At 44.9% G+C, this 21,218-nt stretch overlaps 1 protein-coding gene across 2 annotated transcripts in view; it reads left to right on the forward strand.

Moving 5' to 3' along the window:
* LOC143488803 (uncharacterized) overlaps nt 1–21,218 on the forward strand; it is a 92,078-nt gene that overhangs the window by 26,536 nt on the left and 44,324 nt on the right. For both annotated transcript variants that reach the window (XM_076987712.1, XM_076987711.1), the window contains exons 6-8: nt 8,114–8,818; nt 12,342–13,046; nt 16,667–17,371. In XM_076987712.1, the coding sequence (XP_076843827.1) occupies nt 8,114–8,818; nt 12,342–13,046; nt 16,667–17,371 (2,115 nt within the window). The remainder of the gene's footprint in view (nt 1–8,113; nt 8,819–12,341; nt 13,047–16,666; nt 17,372–21,218) is intronic.

A 21,218-nucleotide genomic window follows, 5' to 3' on the forward strand; every position in this document is an offset into this window, starting at 1 on the left:
AATAAATATATATCAGTTGTTTTTTTTTTTTTTTTTTTTTTTTTTTTTTGGCCCACCTCCACCCCCCCATCTTTGGAGGACAACTTTGTTTTTATGTACAGATTTAAATGGCAATTATAACAATTCTGTATAATATACAGTGTAGTGATAACAATATATAGTGATAACAGTATGCAAAGTGATAATTATTGGGGTTAGGTGGACCAAGAAAGGAGGGGGAGAGAAATAATAAAAAGGGAAAAGACAGAGGTAGGAGAAAAAAGGAGAAGAAAAAGAAAAGAAGAAAAAAAAATAATAATAAAAAAAAAAAAAAAAAAAAAAAAAAATTAATAATAATAAAATAATAATAATAATAATAATATTAATAAAATAAAACACGCAACCAGCTCAAATGACCACTGCAAAGAAGTACAGAAAGTAAACCAAATACATATAGTGCAGATGAGTGCGATGTATGGGTGTGTGTGAGTGTGTGTTTATGTGCAACCTAGAAGTGCAACATAGGATAGATGTATGGAATGTACTTACCAGCAAGGGTGGGTAGCTGCGACAGCACTCCCCCAGAGGCCAGAGGCGGGCGGAGAGAGACCCGGGAACCCCACCCGCCCACGGCCCCCCACAGAGCGGTGGAGTACCAGAGCCGCACTTCCCAGAAACCCTCACCCGCCCGCCCCCGCAGGCGGGAGAGAGAGACCCCGGACAGCGCCCCACCAGTCAAGGAGCGCAGGTCCAGGGGAACCAGAGGGAACAGAGCGCCTCCCCCCCAGGATGCCCCCCCCCCCCAAGGGGCCAGCGGCAAAACCACGGCGCCACGCGCCCGGAAAGCCACCCACCACCCGGCAGGGCCCACCTCCCGCCGAGGAGCACCCGGCCGCCCCATATCACCACCGCCCAGGGGAGCGGGCCAACCGCCCCTACGCCGGGGGGCCAAGCCGGACACCGGAGCCCCAAGGCGCCCCCCCTCTGGAGTGGTGCAGTAGTCTCAGGGGAGTGTCCATGAGTGAACCGGGCACGACCAGCCCCGACCCAGAACCAGCTGTCCTCACCCACCTAACCAAACCCACCCTACATTCACCCCTATACACCCCCACCATGTACACACCCACCCCCACACACACACACACACATACACTCAAATTCACCCTCACACCTCCAAACCTGGCCATATGTCCCCTCCCTCCAACACGCACTCATTCATCCACCCATTCAGAAACAAGAAGAAAACAAGGACAGAGACACACACTTATCCAGACTAGCACACCCTCTGCGGCAGGGGCAGATGGCTGGACCAGCAAGGACCAGTAGCGGTCCTAGGAAGCCACCAGCCCAGTCCCGTGCCAGCAACCCCCCCCCGCCCCGGCAGGGAGCAGGAAGTGGGTGAAGGAAGGCCTTCCCACCCCTCCACCCCCAGTGTTGTGTGTAGGTGTTGGTGTATATGCATGTGTCGTAGTGTGTGATACTATGGTGCAGTTAAAATTGAGGGGACAGATGCTAGGACAAACGTGAGTGCATGTCCACACCGTCCCCTCAAAGGCCCTCAATGTCTAAAGTGCAGTAAAAACTGAGGGACAGACAGTGGTGAGGAGACGGGTGAACCATGGCAGCAGGCCCACCTCGTCAACCTCTGGGTACCTGCCTGTCCCCAGAATCCTAAATGAGCAAGGATGTGTGTGTGTGTGTGTGTGTGTGTGTGTGTGTGTGTGTGTGTGTGTGTGTGTGGGGGGGGGGTGGGAATGCTTAGGTCCAGAGGAAAGGGTCCTCTGGAAGAGGAGAGCCAGCTTGCTAGCTGGCTCATTGAGCACCGAACTTCACTGCCCCCCCAGCTCAAGGCAGGGAGCGGTCGACCCGGGGAGACCAGGGCGGCAACCCCCCCCACCACCACATCCAAGCACGGATCCACACCACCCCCACCACAGAGAGCAGCCGGTCCGCACATCCACATACACCTAGACACACATTTCTTTCATACACGTATGCACTCATACACATTTAACCCATAAATATATACATATATACCCATATACATACATACATCCATCCATATATATAAATATATACATACACATACATACATATATACATATATATCTACACATACATATACACCCACACACGCTAGTCCCATATACACCACACCCCTGTGTATGCACCCACAACCATACCAATCGCACAGTGAACAAACGATGACAGACATCAACAGTATTGAGGACATGCTGGTCGGAGTCCGGAACCCTACCTCCCGGCCCACCCCAGACATCCCCATCATCCACCACCCCACTCCCACCACCCAGGCACCTCGGAGCCCCAAGGCCCAGACCCGACCCCCCGACCCAGGCCGACCGACCCCCCCCCCCCCAGCGGCGCAACCGCAGCGGCGCAGGTCCCCCCGCACGGGCAGGGCCCCAGCTCGGGGTCGGGGGGCCCCAGGCACCAGGCCCCGGGTCCCGCCACCCGGCCCCACAGGGGAGGCCAGCCACCCCGCCGAGGGCCAGCACCCGCCCCTCCCCACGCCCCGGCCCCACACCCCAGAGCCCAGAGGGAGCGCCACCCAAGCCCCCCCAACCACCGCCCGCCAGGGCAAGCACATGCCATCCCAGGTCGGCAGCCCCGGCCCCCCCGCCCAGAAAGTGGCCGGCACGAGCAGTCTCCCCGGGGTCGACCCCCAGCCACCAACCGGCCCTCCGGGGGCCGAGGCCCCCGCCAACCACCCCGACTAGCTAATGGAACTGATCAGTGGGGACCAAAGAGAATTAAATTCCTCCAACTGGTCTTTAGAGGAAGCAGACATTCTCTCCAGACAGATGTGATCAAGTAATAAATTTTTGTAATGAGTAATATGCAGGTCCTTTTTCGTTTTCCAATTGATAAGAATGGTTTTCTTGGCGATGCATAGGGCAGTGAGAACTATGTGTGATATGTCTGCCTCTGTATCTAATTCACTGACGTCTCCTAAGATGCACAGTCTGGGGGAAGTTGGGATGCAGCTTTTAAGCCCCGTGGACAGTTCTACACATACCTTCTTCCAGAATTCCTTAACAGGCCTACAATCCCATATAGCATGCATATAGTTATCAATTATATTGCCTGTACAGTGGGTGCATATGTTTGATTGTGCTAGGCCCATTTGGAACATCCTTTGTCCTGTATAGTGTGTTCTATGAAGGACTTTGTATTGTATAAGTTGTAAGTTGGGGCTTTTACTTATTTTGAAGATATTTGTACATATGTCGGTCCAGAAATGTTGTTCTGGATTAATAAATAGATCTCGTTCCCATTTGGCTATCGGAAGGGATATTGAGTCATCAAATTTTAACAATAATTTATACAATTTTGATAATAATTTAGGAGTATATAGATTAAAAAATTCAGTTATCCATGCTGATATTTCTAAGTTCAGTTGATTGCGGTTGAATCTCTGTTGAATGATGGATTTTAATTGTTGATATTCCAGAAATCTACTGTTGTTTATTCCATATTCTGATACAAGTTCCTGGAATGTGACAAAGTTTCCATCTTTAATAACATGTTCTAAATTTTTTATTCCCCTGTCATGCCATGATGAAAAATGTAGTACTTTCTTGTTCTGACAAATGTCTGGATTGTTCCAAATGGGTGTTAGTTTGCATGGGATGAGTGGGGACAGAGTTAATTTAAGGAATTCCCACCAGGCTGTCAGTGAAGTATTTATATTAAGGCTTTTAAAGCAGTCCTGACGCTTAATATTAGAGCTAATGTAAGGTAGGTCTGAGAGTTTTATTTTCCCGCAAAATGCTTGTTCTAGGTCCAACCATGGCCTGTCTATTAAGTCGTATTTGACCCATTTTAAAATGTACTGTAATCTATTGGCTAAGAAATATTGATAAAAATTTGGTAATTCTAAGCCACCATTGCGTTTTGGCTTTTGCAAGGTTTTCATACTTATTCTTGATGGCTTGTTTTTCCATAGAAATTTTGAGATGTTTGAATCTAGGGATTTAAACCAAGCAGCAGAGGGTTTATTTGGGATTAATGAGAATAAATAGTTAACTTTGGGTAGAACCATCATTTTAATGGTAGCCACTCTCCCCATGAGTGATATAGGTAAAGCGTTCCAACGTGTGAGATCATCTTCTATTGTTTTTAATAGAGGGATATGATTTAACTGCACCAAGTCTAACAGTTTAGCAGAGACATGTATGCCTAAATATCTAATATTACCTGATTGTAGTGGAGTGGTGGTCGTGTTCTGGAAACTACAGTTTATAGGCAAAACTGTTGATTTGCCCCAGTTGATGGAATATTCTGTTATAGAAGAGAAGCTGTCTATAAGTTTGATTGTATTCGGAAGGGAAGCTTGTGTGTTCTGTAGGAAAAGTAATACATCATCTGCGTAGAGACTTATCCTATGGTTTGTGGTTCCTGTGTTAATTCCTGTAATATTTGCATTTTGTCGAATTGCTGCTGCTAATGGCTCAATGAAGAGAACGAAAAGTGAGGGTGATAGTGGACAGCCCTGCCTGGTGCCCCTTTGCAGAGTGAAGCTTTGTGAGGTGATGTCGTTTGTCCTAACCCGTGCATTAGGAGAACTATGTAAGGCTTTGATCCAGTTAATGAAGGATGGGCCAAATCCAAATTTGTGTAGAACTGCTAATAAATATTTCCAGTTTACCCGGTCAAATGCTTTTTCTGCATCTAAAGATACAATGGTAGTCTCTAATTTGTTAATTGTGCAGTAATCTATTATGTTTATTAGTCTGCGTGTATTGTTGGCAGATTGTCTACCCTTGATAAAACCTGTCTGGTCTGGATGTATTATAAGTGGGGTGATTTCCTCTAATCTTCTGGCAAGTGCTTTGCAAATAATTTTAAGATCTACGTTTATGAGTGAAATGGGGCGATAGCTGGAAGGAAGTGTAGGGTCTTTGCCTGGCTTTAGAAGTACACTGATGTTAGCAGAATTCATGTCTGGAGACAGGACATGATCTTTTTGAATTTGATTTACCATTCTAAAAAAGGTTGGTTCTAGCACAGACCATAATTCTTTGTAGAATTCTACAGGAAATCCATCTGGTCCTGGAGCTTTGTTATTTGGTAGCTGCTGTAAGGCTTCATGTAATTCAGGCAGAGCAAGTGGTGAATCCAGTGCAACAATTTGTTCGTTTTCTAGCTTTGGGAGATTTATATTATTAATAAATTCTTCAATAGCTGAATCTGATGGATTAATCTGTGATGCGTATAAAGCTTTATAAAACTCTTTAAAAGCTTTATTTATTTGTTGTGGGTCGTGAATAATGCTGCCTGTTGAGTTCTTAATAGAGGAGATAGTTATTTTTTCCTTATTAAGCTTTAACTGATTAGCAAGGAATTTTCCAGATTTATTGCCATGTTCAAAATTCTGCCAGCGCAGTCTTTGCAGTAAAAATTGTGTCTTTTTATCTATTATTTCATTCAATTCCAGTTTGAGTTTCCTCAGCTTGTTCAGTGTGTGTTCTTGTGGTGAAGCAGCATGGGCAGCTTCTAAAGATTTTATTTTTTCTTCCAATTCTAATACCTGTGTTTTTTCTGTCTTTTTCTTATGTGTGCAGTAGGATATTATTTTCCCCCGCATTACTGCCTTCCCTGCTTCCCAAAGAACACACGGAGAGGTACCTGGTAGATCGTTATATTCTAAATATGTTGCCCATTCTTTTTTGAAGTAATTAATGAAATCTTGTTCCTTAAGTAATGATGTATTTAATCTCCAGTTCCTCGTTGCTGGTGTGGTTCTTTTCTGTGTCAAAGAGAGAGAGACCGGTGCATGGTCACTGATAGTGATAGGGTGAATACAAGTGTCTGTGACATCTGTCATAATGGAATTGCTAACTAAGAAGTTGTCTAAACGAGAATGTGAGTGGTGTACTGCCGAAAAGAAAGAGTAGTCCCGGAGAGTGGGGTGTTGTGAACGCCACGCATCAGAGAGCCCAAAATCGTTCATATATTGTTTTAGGGTGTCTATAGACTGCCAGTTCCTTTGACTCACTGCTGTACTGAGCCTGTCGATATCTGGATCAAGTACCAAGTTGAAGTCTCCTCCTATTATTAGTTTGGTGTCAGAGTGATCAGAGAGTGCAGTGAAAATATTGTGGAAAAAGGAGGGGTCGTCAACATTTGGTCCATATATGTTAGCCAAACATAAACGCATATTTAGAATGGATAGATTAAGTATTATGTATCTACCATCTGGATCTGTTATATTGTTGCTAATGGAAAAGCTTATCCTTTTATTAATTAATATGGCCACCCCCCTTTGTTTTGAGTTGTAACAGGCTGAGTACAAGTGTGGGAACTGAGGAGAGGTCAGTGTGTATGTAGGTGTTTTAGACATATGTGTTTCCTGTAGAAAGACAATATCTGCTTGTAAGTCGTTTAGCCGATTAAAAATTTTCAATCTCTTTTCCCTCGAACCAGTTCCACGTACATTCCATGTGACGAACTTCAGTGAACTAATGTTAAAACTACTTGTTTGAGTGTTGGACGGTTGCTAAAGGTGTGTGTGTTGCACTTCTGTGTAGTATGCCTGTGTTGAATGTTTCGTGTATGTGTCTGCGTCTGCGCTACATGCCTATGTGTCTGTGCCTGCATGAATCGGTCATGTGTGTGTATCTCCTGTGTGTTAGTGTGAGATTGTGCTATATGTCTACGTGTGTGTCTGTTTTGCATACCTGCCTGCATGTGCGTGTGTGTGTGCATACAATACATTGCAGTCTTGAAAGTGGGTGAACAAATCGCTGGGTGTGTGTAGAAAGAGAAAAAGAGAGGGGAAGGGAAAAGGAGACGTACACTGAAAGTGCATATACAACAAAAAAAGTATAAACAACTAGGACTAATGACGGAAAACATACAGTACGGTGCTAATTAGACCGGCATTAGTTATTTAAATTAAACATGTCTTGTTGTTCTAGGCGAAAAGTAATGTGTAGTAAGGAGTTGGTGTCGGTGTTGATACATTTCACCTGTTTAGAACAGCCATGGTGTTGTGTTGGTGTCGCGGTAGAGTTGACCGTTTACGTAGAGTTTATCCACTGATATTACAGCCCGGGATCCTGCCTGGATGAAGCTCTTGCGGATGGGAAACAAGACCTTGCGTCGCTCCAGGATTTCTTTGGGGAACTGATCGTTAATACTGAAGTTGGTTCCCTTCAGCTCCCGGCCGCGGCTTTTCAGCAGTTCCTTTTGTTTGAAATGTTCAAATTTTGCCACGATCGGTCTGGGTCTCCGCGCATCTGGCCGTTTCCCCCCCAGGCGGTGAACGCGGTGAAAGCTGATGGTTTTGACGGTTGCCTCTGAGACTTTTAGGTGAGTCTGTATGAATGTTTTCACCGTAGTCTCGGGGTCTTCGTCCGCCTTCTCCGGGATACCTGCAAATATAAGATTGTCTCTCATACTGCGGGACTGAAGATCAATGACAGTTTCCTTTATTTTTTTGTTTTCTTCAGAGAGTCGGGTCATTCCCTCGGTGAGCGATTTCACCGACTCTCTGAGAACCGTATTTTCAGCCGCGAGTGCTTCCACTTGCTGCTGGCTAAATTCCACCGACTCACGCAACGCCTGAAACTCTTGGTGGAGAATTTCCACCAGCGCCAGGCGCGCGTCAAACCTGGACAGTTTGGTGTTGATGGACTCCAGGATGTCCGCCGTGTTGCAGGTGTGTGGGGAAGCCGCTCCCGGGGAAGCTTCGGCACGGCTCCTCTTGGTCGATGGCGTCTTGTCTGGTTTGCTCATGATAATTCTATCGTAGCAGTTGTCAATATACGTAAATATATTGTCCAAATCTTTGCGGTGCTCCAGAGTTGTTGCGTCCGTTGATACCTATGTAAAAGAGAAATAAAGAAAAACCAACAAAAAACAAACACAGAGATTATTATGCTATATTTTTAGGTTGTCTTAAATTATGTTAGCGGGTAATAAAAAATATTGTTAATTTTGCTTAGCAGCGGCCTGCCGCCATGTTCCAAAGCTTCCGCCTTCTGCCGGTTTGCTGCCTGACGTGTCACTCCGTCATTTCCTCCAGCTGTGAAACACACAGTTGTTTTAAATATTGACAACAAACAGCTATATTTTTGTGTGTGTGTGTGTGTTTGTACTTATTTTGCAGACGATACACACCATCTCTCAGATCTGAGGATTGTTCTGCTGGGTAACAGACATGCTGGGAAGAGTTCAGCAGGAAACACCATCCTGGGCAGAGAGGAGTTTAAGTTAAAGACAACTGCTCAGTGTGTGAAGAGACAGGGAGAAGTAGCAGGGAGGAAGATCACTGTGGTTGAAGCTCCAGGATGGTGGAGCAATGCAACTGTAGAGCAGAGCAGTGAGATACTGAAACAGGAGATTGTGCTCAGTGTGTCTCTGTGTCCTCCAGGACCCCATGTTCTACTGCTGGTGTTACGTGTATATGCACAATTTATAGAGTATGAGAGAACAGCACTAGAAGAACACATGGAACTTCTCACTGAGAGAGTCTGGAGTCACACTATAGTTCTGTTCATATATGGGGACGATCTTATAGACACACCCATAGAGCAGCACATTGAGAGTGAAGACGGCACCCTCCAGTGGCTGGTTGAGGAATGTGGGAACAGGTATCATGTTCTCAACAATAAGAACAGGGGTGATGACACTCAGGTCACAGAGCTGCTGGAGAAGATAGAGGAGATGGTGGCAGCAAACAGTGGCTGCCATTTTGAAATGGACAGAAAGATTCTACAGGAGGTGGAAGAGAAGAAGAGAGTATTAGAAGAGAGAGGAAGAGAGAGGACAATGAAGGTACAGAAACAGAGAGAGGACACAAGAGGGGTTATGGGTAAGTTTCTTTTTCATTGTTCTATCTCCTGTTAAGATCTATTTTTGATTCCTGAATCCTGTGTCTATGATCTTATGAAGCCTTTTTTCATTCTCCTAACCAGAACTTCATTGAGAGCTTGAGGTGCTCTCATAACAAAGTGCTGTATGTTGGCAATGATCACATTTTAAAATCTAATCATCAATAACTATACGTTTGTGCATTTAATTCTGCTCAATCATAATGTACTGAACGGATTCATAGCATTAGGTTAGATTACCACTACCAGAAGAGTTCCGTACATGACCCCTCTCTGTTTTGAAATAATAACCGACTGTAAATGGTTGTTCTGTAATAAAGCATTTTTTCAAAACTTTTATTTACTTCTAAACAATATTGAAATGTATAGTCATGCCGAGGTATAATTCAGTTTTGACTCCTGCACTTTCCTACTCATGTAATCATCATTTCCTCAGACATGAGTCTATGCAATATTACCTCAGGGAGACTAGTAGAAGAATAAAAATACTGAATTAGAATTTACGTACCATTGTATTTAGTCTATGGGACTAACAAAAGAACATGGACTTCCTGAATAGCATTTTACAGACTTTGAATGCACATTGATTTTTCTGAGTATTTGAATTCTTGCTGTCAGACTCATTATGGTAGTAACAATAAAATATTTCTTAAAACAATATTAAATAATTACTATGAAATTATAATCTTGTTTTTGTCATTTATAATTAGTGGTGGGCCGTTAACGGCGTTCGTTAATTTGATACTCTTATCGGGCGATATAAAAATTATCGCAGTTAATCTATTCCTAAAGTTGGGTTGGGAACTGGGTCAAAATGGGTAAGCAAACTATGATGACTTTCAACTTGATAGTTTAGCTCGGCTGTAATTCCTAACCAAGTTGCACAGTACATTAGGGGCGAGAACGAGTTTTCAAACCTGTGAATTACAAATCGTACGTGTGTTTACATGGATACAGCCACGAAGTCGCCAGGTTTGCTTCATGGAAAATTCATTTTTAGGAACGTAAAGTGTTAACGGAGCGGAGCTCGGAGCGGTCGTTTTCTGCATGGTTCTAGCGCTAGATTCGCCGCTATTTAAATATTTCTTTTTAACCGTTAAAACTGCAGAGGACCAAATCCGGCTTTTGAAAAAGTCCCCCCAAATTACGTCTGTGAGGTTAAATGTACTAAATGTTGGCTTACATTTCAAATATTATGTTTAGCTGAATAAACATCTTATCAACCCCTTTTAATGTACAGTATAGGCTTACAAATTCATATTTAACTGAATAAACCGTTGAACACGAGTAGCCTACATTTTATTGAGCATGTTTTTTTTTTCAAGTATCAAAGTAGAACAGCTTTCTCAAGCAGTCATTGATGCATTTTGGAAACAGAAGATGAGCCCCTGGTCTAATGCACCCTCTGTATTAAGAAACCCTATCTCAAAAACTGACTTTTAGTCATTACTTGGGTAGCACGCATATGAGCCATTTTAATATAGATTAATCTAGATTAATCTAGATCAGGGGTCACCAACCTTTTTGAAACTGGGAGCTACTTCTTGGATAGTGTACCAAAAATGTGTGGGCCTTTCTATATAGGCTATATAGAAATATCCAACTGAAAACGTTGTTTTGGGGTTTTTTATTCTGGCACAAACTTATAAACAAAATGAAAAGTTTGCAGGTGTTAGGACCTAGCTCTGCCTCCTAGCAAGGAGGTAAAAAAATAAAATACAATAGCAATTATTGCGGAGGGCTACCAGATTAATAGGGGAGACCGGGGTAAGTTGAGCCACTTTTTACATTTTTCATCATAGCTACATGTTGAAGCCATTTTTGCATCCAGTTAACACACCATACCAAAGTTCAAAGTGTACTGCTACTATCTGAGCAAAAACCAATTGATAAGCTTTAATGGTTAGAGAGATATTGCCTCTTAAAAAATTTTTTTCAAGCGGCTCAACTTACCCCATGCACGGGGTAAGTTGAGCCACTATGCGGGGTAAATTGAGCCAGCACAAAAGAATGTCAGGTTAACAAGATGAACAACTTTATTAGAAAAACAACAATCAGTTCAAGTGAAATTGACCTCAAATTCTCCTCCTTTTTACCTCAAATCAAGTGAATATAAATCAAGTGGGGGTGTCTATTGTGGTTGTTGTAGTGAAGGGAAGAAGAACAGAGAGGGGATCGAGATGGGTAGATGGAATACAGAGGGATGGGTAGATGTACAGAGGGAATGGCAGCTATTCAATGTTAGATATAACAACAGTAGGCCTAGGCCTACAACAAGAACAACTTATTCATTAATTTACCTGGCTAAAAATCAGTAGGCCTATTATATACATCAACCATCCAATATCATGGTCATGGGGTGTTAGATGTGATAGGGGACTTAAAAACAGTAAGCCTACAACAAGAACAACTTATTCATTAATTTACTTGGCTAAAAATCAGTTGGCCTATTACATATCCATTAACTATTCAATATATCATGGGTTGTTGGATGGGATAGATAGATGGATAGAGAGGGGGATAGGTAGACAGCTAGATATAGACCCTACAATATTACAGCCAGTGGCTCAACTTACCCCATATCTAATGGCTCAACTTACCCCGTGGCCACCATTGTGTAGAAAAGTGCTAATAAAGTGGATTATGCTAATCAAAAATATTTTGATTATTTTTTTTCTTCTCTAAATCATCTTCATTATGGGCACACATGGAATTTACAAAAAGAGCTTAAAAACACATTTTTATAAATATCTTCCTCACCTTGTTTGACATGTGGTTCTCCTCTTCACATGTGTAAGGAAATGGCCCCACCCACCTTTGAATGGGGTCACATGGTCACATTTGTGTACCGTTTTTTAGAAACAGTGGGTGGCTCAACTTACCTCGTGGCTCAACTTACCCCGGTCTCCCCTACGCATCAATCGAACAAAGGTTGTTAAGCGGGGGTTGGGGGGGGGGGTTAACGAAAGGTGTGCGTGTGCGAGTGTCAATTGCTAAGCGGGAAGACCGCTAGCAACCGCGGACAATCTATAATAGTAGCAAAAACATAAACGATGCAGTGCTTTGGTGCATGGCGCTATAGTGAGCTATTTTTAAAACAAGCCCGCGGGCGACTTGTGACGTCCTCGCGGGCGACATGGTGCCCGCGGGCACCACGTTGGTGATCCCTGATCTAGATTAATTTCAAGATTTCAGTGAGATTAATCTAGATTAAAAAAATGTATCTATGTCCACCCCTATTTATAATATAGATCAGAAGGAGACTGTCTCATTCATAAAGGGCTTGTCTGGCTGAAAGAGTTTCTTCAATTTTTTTGTTCTGGAGCACCTAAACTTTAGATTGTAATTCAGTAAAAAATCTTTACAATGCATCATAATTTGTTCTGTAAATTGTGTGAGGGTAAACTGTATTTATTACACACACTTCTTAATAAATATATATCAGTTGTTTTAAATATTGACAACAAACAGCTATATATGTGTGTGTTTGTACTTATTTTGCAGACGATACACACCATCTCTCAGATCTGAGGATTGTTCTGCTGGGTAACAGACGTGCTGGGAAGAGTTCAGCAGGAAACACCATCCTGGGCAGAGAGGAGTTTGAGTTAAAGAGAACTGCTCAGTGTGTGAAGAGACAGGGAGAAGTAGCAGGGAGGAAGATCACTGTGGTTGAAGCTCCAGGATGGTGGATGAATGTACCTGTAGAGCTGAGCAGTGAGATACTGAAACAGGAGATTGTGCTCAGTGTGTCTCTGTGTCCTCCAGGACCCCATGTTCTATTGCTGGTGTTATGCGTGCATACACCCTTTAAAGATTATGAGAGAGAAGTACTAAAGGGACACATGAAACTTCTCAATAATAGAGTCTGGAGACGCACTATAGTTCTGTTCACACATGGGGACAATCTGATAGACACACCCATAGAGCAATACATTGAAAGTGAAGACAGTGCCCTTCAGTGGCTGGTTGAGAAATGTGGGAACAGGTATCATGTTCTCAACAATATGAACAGGGGTGATGACACTCAGGTCACAGAGCTGCTGGAGAAGATAGAGGAGATGGTGGCAGCAAACACTGTCTGCCATTTTGAAATGGACAGAAAGATTCTACAGGAGATGGAAGAGAAGAAGAGAGTATTAGAAGAGAGAGGAAGAGAGAGGATGCTGAAGGTACAGAAACAGAGAGAGGACATCAGAGGGGTTATGGGTAAGTTTATAGGTCATTGTTCTACCTCCTGTTAAGTTGTATTTTTGATTCCTGAATCCTGTGTCTATGATTTTAGGAAGCCTTTTTGCATTCTACTACTATTCGCATTCTACGAATACTAGTGCTCTCATAACAAAGTGCTCTGTGTTGGAAATGATCACATTTTAAAATCTAAACATCAATAACTATCCGTTAGTGCATTTAATTCTGATTCAGAGCTTTAGGTTAGAACACCACTACCAGCAGAGTTCAGTAAATGACCCCTCCATGTATGTATTCAGTACATGATCCCCTGAAATGTATTTTCATGCAAAGACATAATAGTTTTCGTTTTTTTGTGCCATATTTTGTCAATTGTGATTTTTCACCGCAATCGAAAATTTTCCTCTGCCTTTTACCCATCTGGGGGGAGTTTCCCAAAACATTCTTAAAGCTAAGTACTTCGTAGCTGTAACGCGGGGATGCGGGCGGAAGGACGAGGCACAAACTCCAGCTCACACACACAAACGTCACTTTTAATGAGTGATCGATGTAGCGCACACAGCGCGCACACACAACACAAAAACGAACAGGTGACACTCAGACAAAGACGAGCACAGGACACTGCGCGAACGCACATTAAATAGGCGGTCAGCGCTTACCCTCGTGATCTCGAGACAAGGCACAGGTGCGACTACGAACACGCTCACTGACAACCCACACCCACGGAAGTACATACATGGACACAACGACACGCAGACAACGTAGCGGCACGCCCACAGGGAAGGGTCCGGGGCTGTCACCGTGACAGAACCCTCTACGAGGGGCTTGCTACTCCCGAAGCGTCCCGCGTAGCTGGAAAGCCCCGAACCTACACCGACGGGCAGGTCCGGAGCCGCCGGGACCACAAGCCTCTGAGAGCCGTCTCCCCCGATGGTGGGAACTGCCACGAACAGCCCTAGAACACCCTCCCTGGGAAGACAAGGGAGAAAACATTAAGCAACAGCACAGCAACAAACACACATACGGGTACGTTAAACATAAAGGGCACAAGAGGGAACAAGGGGTTCGGGAGAAACACTGGGACTGACACAAACACAGGTACTGACAGACACGGGGACACGTTTATCATAGACAGGAGAGCATCCAAGGGAGAAAACGCCCCCTGGCCTGCAGGCGCTGCAGTGGGCGGTTCTCCCTCCGCCCTCGGCGCGGATCCCCCGCCCGCGGTGGACGCCCCAGCAGCCCTCTTGGTGGACACGCTTCCCGTCGCCGGGGAAGCTGTTGGAGGACGCGGCGCAGGGTACGCCTGCCACCTCTCCGTCTCCTACCTTTGAACTCCCCCTAGGGGATCCCCGCCTCCTCTGGGCGGTCGCTCTGCCAGCCGTGTCCCGTGTGTGGGTTCCTCCACCTCCATCTCCCACTCAGAGCCACCCGGACTCCAACACATCGGCTGTGCCAGCGTGTTGGCCCGGGAGCGGTCCATCGGGCTGCCCTCGGGGTAGAGAAGGGGCACGCCGTCTTCAGCACGCCTCTTCTCCCTCACGGTCTCACTGGAGTAGTACGTCGGCGTTGGGCTTACCCTCTCCGAGTGTGACGCGCCCTCCGAGTGGTCGGACGGAGGAGGGCTTACGTCACGTTCCCCCTTACCGTAGTATAAGGTGGGGACTGAACACTCAGACGCAGGAGGGCTGACGTCGTCTTCCCCCTCACCGTAATACAAGGTGGGGACGGAACACTCAGACGCAGGAGGGCTGACGTCATTTTCCCCCTCACCGTAGTATACGGTGGGGGCGGAGTACACCCATTTTTGTACCCATTCTTCTTAGCTAATGGAAACTTTAGTCTCCTGCCTGAAGGCAGTAACTGAAATGATGAGTTAAGGGGATGGGTATGATCATTGTAGACCTGAATTGCCCTGTTTGATATAGATCGACTGTATAAGTTCTCTAATGACAACAGGTTGTCTCCAATGATTTTACTGGCCTGTTTAACAACCTGGACAAGCTTATTCCTGTACTTCACTGATAGGCAGTGGCATTCAGACATAGACATCAGGTGGTGCTAAAGCAACCACCAAAAAAAACAATTATTATCATTTTACTGAGGTCGGTTTGAAATTATCTTTTGAAAACCCGAGCGATTAAAAACAATAGGCCCTTTTCACACTTCCGCATTTTTTCCAATAACAAGAGCTTTTGCAGTGCACCAGGGTGCTTGATTTCGAAGCAAAAACAATAGTCATTGAGGGTTGACTTTTTGGAAGATCGAAACAATGTCCTCATCATTGAATGTCACAGGGGCAGGGATCAGTCCCTCACAAACAGAATCACCATCTTTACAAAAATCATGCTTATCAAATCTAGAGTAGAACATATTTAGGTCATTTGAAAGCTGATTAGGGTCTTCACACTGTGGGGCTAAACTACGTTTCCTTCCCATCATTATATCTAATCCTCTCCAGGCATCTTTCGCATTGCCATTCCTCAGTTTCTCTTCCACTTTATCTTTATAATCCCCTTTTGCTTTTTTGATCATGTTCCTAAATGAACCATGTTCCTTCTCCATCCCTCTCACTTTTTGCTTATCAAAAAAGCTATTTTCTTCTCATTTAAATGATGCTTAAGATCTTTACTAATCCATGGCTTATTATTTGGGTATACTCTAACACTTTTTGTATTTATGACAGAGTCGACACAGAAGTTTACATAACTGGTGTAATTTATCACCTCTGGATTATTATCTGAAACCTGATCACTCAGGAATAAATCCCACTCAGTAGCCTCAAAACCATTGTCCAGGCCAGGATGTTCTTAACAACTTACCAACTTCCATTTTTTCCCTGTGCAGTTAGAACACACACACACACACACGCACACACACACACACACACACAAGTGATTACTAGGGGGCTGTGGATCACACGTGCCCAGAGCGGTGGCCAGCCCTAGCCCAGCGCCTGGGGAGCAGTTTGGGTTAGGTGCCTTGCTCAAGGGCACCTCAGTCATGGCCTTAGTTCTGGGAATCGAACCCACGACCCACCGGTCACAAGACCAGTTCCCTAACACCAGGCCATGACTGCCCCTGCATGTCCTTACTCATATAATCTTAATTTCATCTGACATAAACCAATACAATATTTCCTCAGTGAGACTAGGAGAATAAAAATACTGAAATAGAAGTTATTTACCAAGTCCTTTAGAGCATGTGGGAGTAACAGATAAATATGGATATCCTTGCATTTGAAAGACTTAATAGTGATAATGAATAGTGATGTTTGAGTGAGTATTCAAATGTGTGCCATTATTGTTGTAACAATAAAATATTTCTTAAAACCATATTAATCACTATGATATTCTAATCTTGTTTTTGTATTTTATAATATAGGCCAGAGCTTGTGTGGCTGAAAGATTTTCTTTTTTTTTTTTTTGCTTGTTCTTGAGCACCTGACCAACAGATATTGTAATGAATTCAGTTAAAAATCTTTACAATACATGATACATGTTCTGTAAATTGTGTGAGGCGAAAACTTTATTTATTAGACACACTTATTAATACAAATATTTCAGTTGTTTTAAATATTGACAACAAACAGCTATATATGTTATATATGTGTGTGTTTGTTTCTATTTATTTTGCAGGTGACACACACCATCTCTCAGATCTGAGGATTGTTCTGCTGGGGTACAGAGATGCTGGGAAGAGTTCAGCAGGAAACACCATCCTGGGCAGAGAGGAGTTTGAGTTAAAGAGAACTGCTCAGTGTGTGAAGAGACAGGGAGAAGTAGCAGGGAGGAAGATCACTGTGGTTGAAGCTCCAGGATGGTGGATGTATGTACCTGTAGAGCAGAGCAGTGAGATACTGAAACAGGAGATTGTGCTCAGTGTGTCTCTGTGTCCTCCAGGACCCCATGTTCTACTGCTGGTTATTGATGTAGACACAACCTTTAAAGGTTATGAGAGAAGTGTACTAGAGGGACACATAACACTTCTCACTGAGAGAGTCTGGAGTCACACTATAGTTCTGTTCACACGTGGAGACTATCTGGGAGACACACCCATAGAACCACACATTGAGAGTGAAGACAGCGCCCTCCAGTGGCTGGTTGAGAAATGTGGGAACAGGTATCATGTTCTCAACAATAAGAACAGGGGTGATGACACTCAGGTCACAGAGCTGCTGGAGAAGATAGAGGAGATGGTGGCAGCAAACAGTGTCTGCCATTTTGAAATGGACAGAAAGATTCTACAGGAGATGGAAGAGAAGAAGAGAGTATTAGAAGAGAGAGGAGGAGAGAAGATGATGAAGGTACAGAAACAAAGAGAGGACATCAGAGGGTTTATGGGTAAGTTTCTGTTTCATTGTTCTAACTCCTGTTCAGTTGTATTTTTTATTTTTTATTTATTTATTTATTTTTATTAATGGCTCACCTCCACCCCCCCATCTTTGGAGGACAACTTTGTTTTTATGTACAGTTCAAATGACAATTATAACAATTATAACAATATTCAAAGTGATAATTATTGGAGTTAGGTGGACCAAGAAAAGAGGGGGAGAGAAAGAATAAAAAGGGAAAAGACAGATGGGCAGGGGAAAAAAAAAAAAAAAAACTAAAATAATAATAACTATATATATAGAAAAAGAAAAAAAAACCCAACCAGCTCGAACGACCACAGCAAAGTAAAGCAGAAAGTGTACCAAAGACATTTAGCACAAATGACGTGATGTATGTGTGAGTGTGTGTTTATGTGTAACCTAGTTGTGCAACATAGGATAAATGTAAGGAATGTACTTACCAGCAAGGGTAGAAAGCTGCGACAACATTCCCCCAGAGGCCAGAGGTAGGCAGAGAAAGACCCGGGAATCCCACCCGCCCACGGCCCCCCCAGGAGCGGTGGAGTCCCAGGGCCACACTTCCCCGTGACCCACGCATGCCCGCCCCCACAGGCGGGAGAGTGAGAACCCTGGACAGCGCCCCCACAGCCAAGGAGTGCAGGTCCAGGGGAACCAGAGGAAACAGAGCCCCCCCCCCAGGATGCCCCCCATCGTGGGCCGGTAGCAAAGCCCCAGCGCCACGCGCCCCGGAACACCACCCACCTCCCGGCAGGGCCCTCCTCCCGCCGAGGAGCCCCGAGCCGCCCCGGACCACAACCGCCCAGGGGAGCGGGCCAACCGCCCCCACGCCGGAGCGTGGGGGGAGTGGATGGAGTTTGCTTGCCGGAAGAGTGCGCAACACTTTACTGCGCGCGCACCGGGCAGGAGGTGACGTGCTTTAATACATCGCAATGTAGTCCTGGCCACCAATATCTGGCTCCCAGCAGTTGTGCTGTCATTGAAACCCCGGGATGTCCTTGTGTGTGTGTGTTCCTTTAACACACCAGATGCGCTGCAGCCATAGTTGCCAGGTTCGCGGTTTTCACGCCATTTTGGCTACTTTGAAAATCCAACTATTTTTTTTGGGCTACTTTTGAGTTGGGCCACCGCGGGAGTTACAAGTCAACACAAAGAATCGTTCGCGATATAATACTTAATTTGTCTCAACTCGCCACAACTTTTCACTACTTTGGGCTTTGGGCTAGTTTAGGCTGCTGAAGGGTGGGTTTTACACTGATTTTGTGCGGGATATTTTTGTAGGACCTGGCAACCCTGGCTGCAGCAGCAGTTCAGTTCAGCGAGTGGAAGGAAGCGTCTTCAGCACAGCACACACGCTCACTGTCATATACGGTAGTAAAATGTACGTGCGCGTATATTAGGGCTATATATGGTACTGGGAGCGCGGAGAAACGAAACGCAAGTGTGTGTATGCTGTGGCTAGCGAAAGGGAGTTTTTCATTAAAACGTTCACAAGACCGAGAGAAGCTTCGGTGTCATTCCTCTACATGGTGTCAGAAGTAAACGGATTATGGCCAAGTTCAATCCTCCGACAAGCTTTGCGTTTGACAAGCCGGGTGAGTGGCCAGATTGGAAGCAGCGTTTTGTGAGGTTTAGAACCGCCACTAAGTTGGACAAGGAAGATGGCGCTGTGCAAGTGAGTAGCCTGATATACGCCATGGGGAGCGAGTCAGAGAATATTTACCGCTCTTTCGCATTTGAAGAAGACGGACACGAAAATAACTTCGTAAGGGTGCTGGAGAAATTTGATGAGTACTTCGTGCCCCGGAGGAATGTAATACATGAACGCGCGTGCTTCCACCAGCGAGTGCAAAGACCGGGTGAGAAAGCCGAGACTTTCATAAGAGCCCTGTATGAACTGTCTGAGCATTGCGACTTCGGCGCTAGCAAAGACGAGAATATCCGTGACCGAATTGTTGTTGGGATACTCGACAAGGATGTATCACGGAGACTGCAGCTGATGAAGGACCTGACACTAACACTGACCATAGAGACGGTCAGGCAGTCTGAAGAGGTGGCTTCGCAAGTCAGCATGCAGGGAGAGGCAACAGGTGCGATACACGAGGTCACTCATAAGCGCAGCAAATACACCAAGCACTACGGTAAGCCAAAAGGGGGAAAAGACGGTCAGTGTGGAAAATGTGGGAGAGAAAGACACAGTAAAGATGAAAATTGCCCAGCTAGAAAATCCAAATGTAATGCATGCAGCAAAGTTGGACACTGGGCTAGAGTGTGTCGGAACAGGAAAGCTGTGAGTGAAGTCACTGAGCAAGGAGAGCAGTCATATTTCCTGGGAGCAGTGAATAAGGCAGAAAGTTCATCAGAGCAATGGACTGTGAAGCTGCTGGTGGGCTCCACACCAGTTGATTTTAAAATCGACACAGGCGCTGATGTGAGCATCATTACAGAGGAGACCTACCACTCACTCATCCCTAAAAGATCCTTAGAGACTGCAAATATCCCATTGGATAGTCCAGGTGGCGAATTGCAGTGCATAGGACAAGTCCAGAGCACTGTGACCTACAAAGGAGAAACTCATCCATTGACAGCATATGTTATCCGTGGACGAACAGTAAGCAACCTGCTCAGCAGACCGCTTTCAGTGAAAATGAATCTGGTGAAAAGGGTGAATGAATTGGTGTGCAGTAAAGGACATTTACAAGCTTTTGGTGAGCATGGGACATTAAAGACTGAACCTGTGAGAATACAGCTAAAAGACAATGCTCAGCCATTCGCGGTGCACACAGCACGTCGTGTACCATTTCCAATGTTGCAAAAGGTCAAAGAAGAGCTCCAGAGGATGGAGAGAAACGGCATCATCGAGAGAGTGACACAGCCCACTGACTGGTGCGCACCCATGGTGCCAGTCCTGAAGAAAAGCACAGGTAAAGTCCGTATATGTGTCGATCTTAAGAAGTTGAACGAGGCTGTAAGAAGAGAACGGTATTTGTTGCCTACCACTGAAGAGATTACAGCAAAACTAAGTGGAGCCACAGTGTTCTCTTCACTCGATGCTGCCAGTGGATTCTTCCAGATACCACTGCACCCAGACAGCTGTAAGCTCACCACCTTCATCACACCATTTGGAAGATTCAATTTCAAGCGTCTTCCATTCGGCATCACTAGTGCACCAGAAATCTTCCAGAGAAAGATGAAAGAGACACTACAGGGACTGGATGGTGTAGAAGTATTCATGGACGATATTCTGATCCATGGGGTTACAACAAAGGAGCATGATCGTCGTCTGGAGATGGTAATGCAACGCATTGAGTCAACTGGAATGAAACTCAACCGCGAGAAGTGCTCAATCAGGCAGAATCGGCTACGATTCCTCGGACATCTCATTGACCAGTCCGGTATCCGCCCAGACCCCGACAAAGTAGAAGCTATCCAGCAGCTACCTCCACCTGCAGATGTACAAGAGTTAAAGAGAATATTGGGAATGGTGAATTATCTAGGAAGATACATTCCCAACCTCTCAACAGTAGGACAACCACTGTATGAGCTGCTCAAAAGTAACAAGAACACATGGACATGGGACCATGCACAACAAACAGCTTTTGAGAACATCAAGGAACTGCTGACAACTGCACCAGTACTCACCTTCTATGATGTAAACAAGCCCACTGCTGTGTCTGCAGATGCAAGTAGCTACGGACTGGGAGGGGTGCTCCTTCAGCTCCATGGAGAGCAGTGGAAACCTGTGGCATTTTGCTCCAGACGTCTCACTGAAGCAGAAACACGCTATGCCCAAATAGAAAAGGAGAGTTTGGCTGGTGTGTGGGCATGTGAGAAATTTG

Source organism: Brachyhypopomus gauderio, unplaced genomic scaffold (assembly GCF_052324685.1).
Source record: "Brachyhypopomus gauderio isolate BG-103 unplaced genomic scaffold, BGAUD_0.2 sc54, whole genome shotgun sequence".
In the NCBI taxonomy this organism is placed as follows: domain Eukaryota; kingdom Metazoa; phylum Chordata; class Actinopteri; order Gymnotiformes; family Hypopomidae; genus Brachyhypopomus; species Brachyhypopomus gauderio.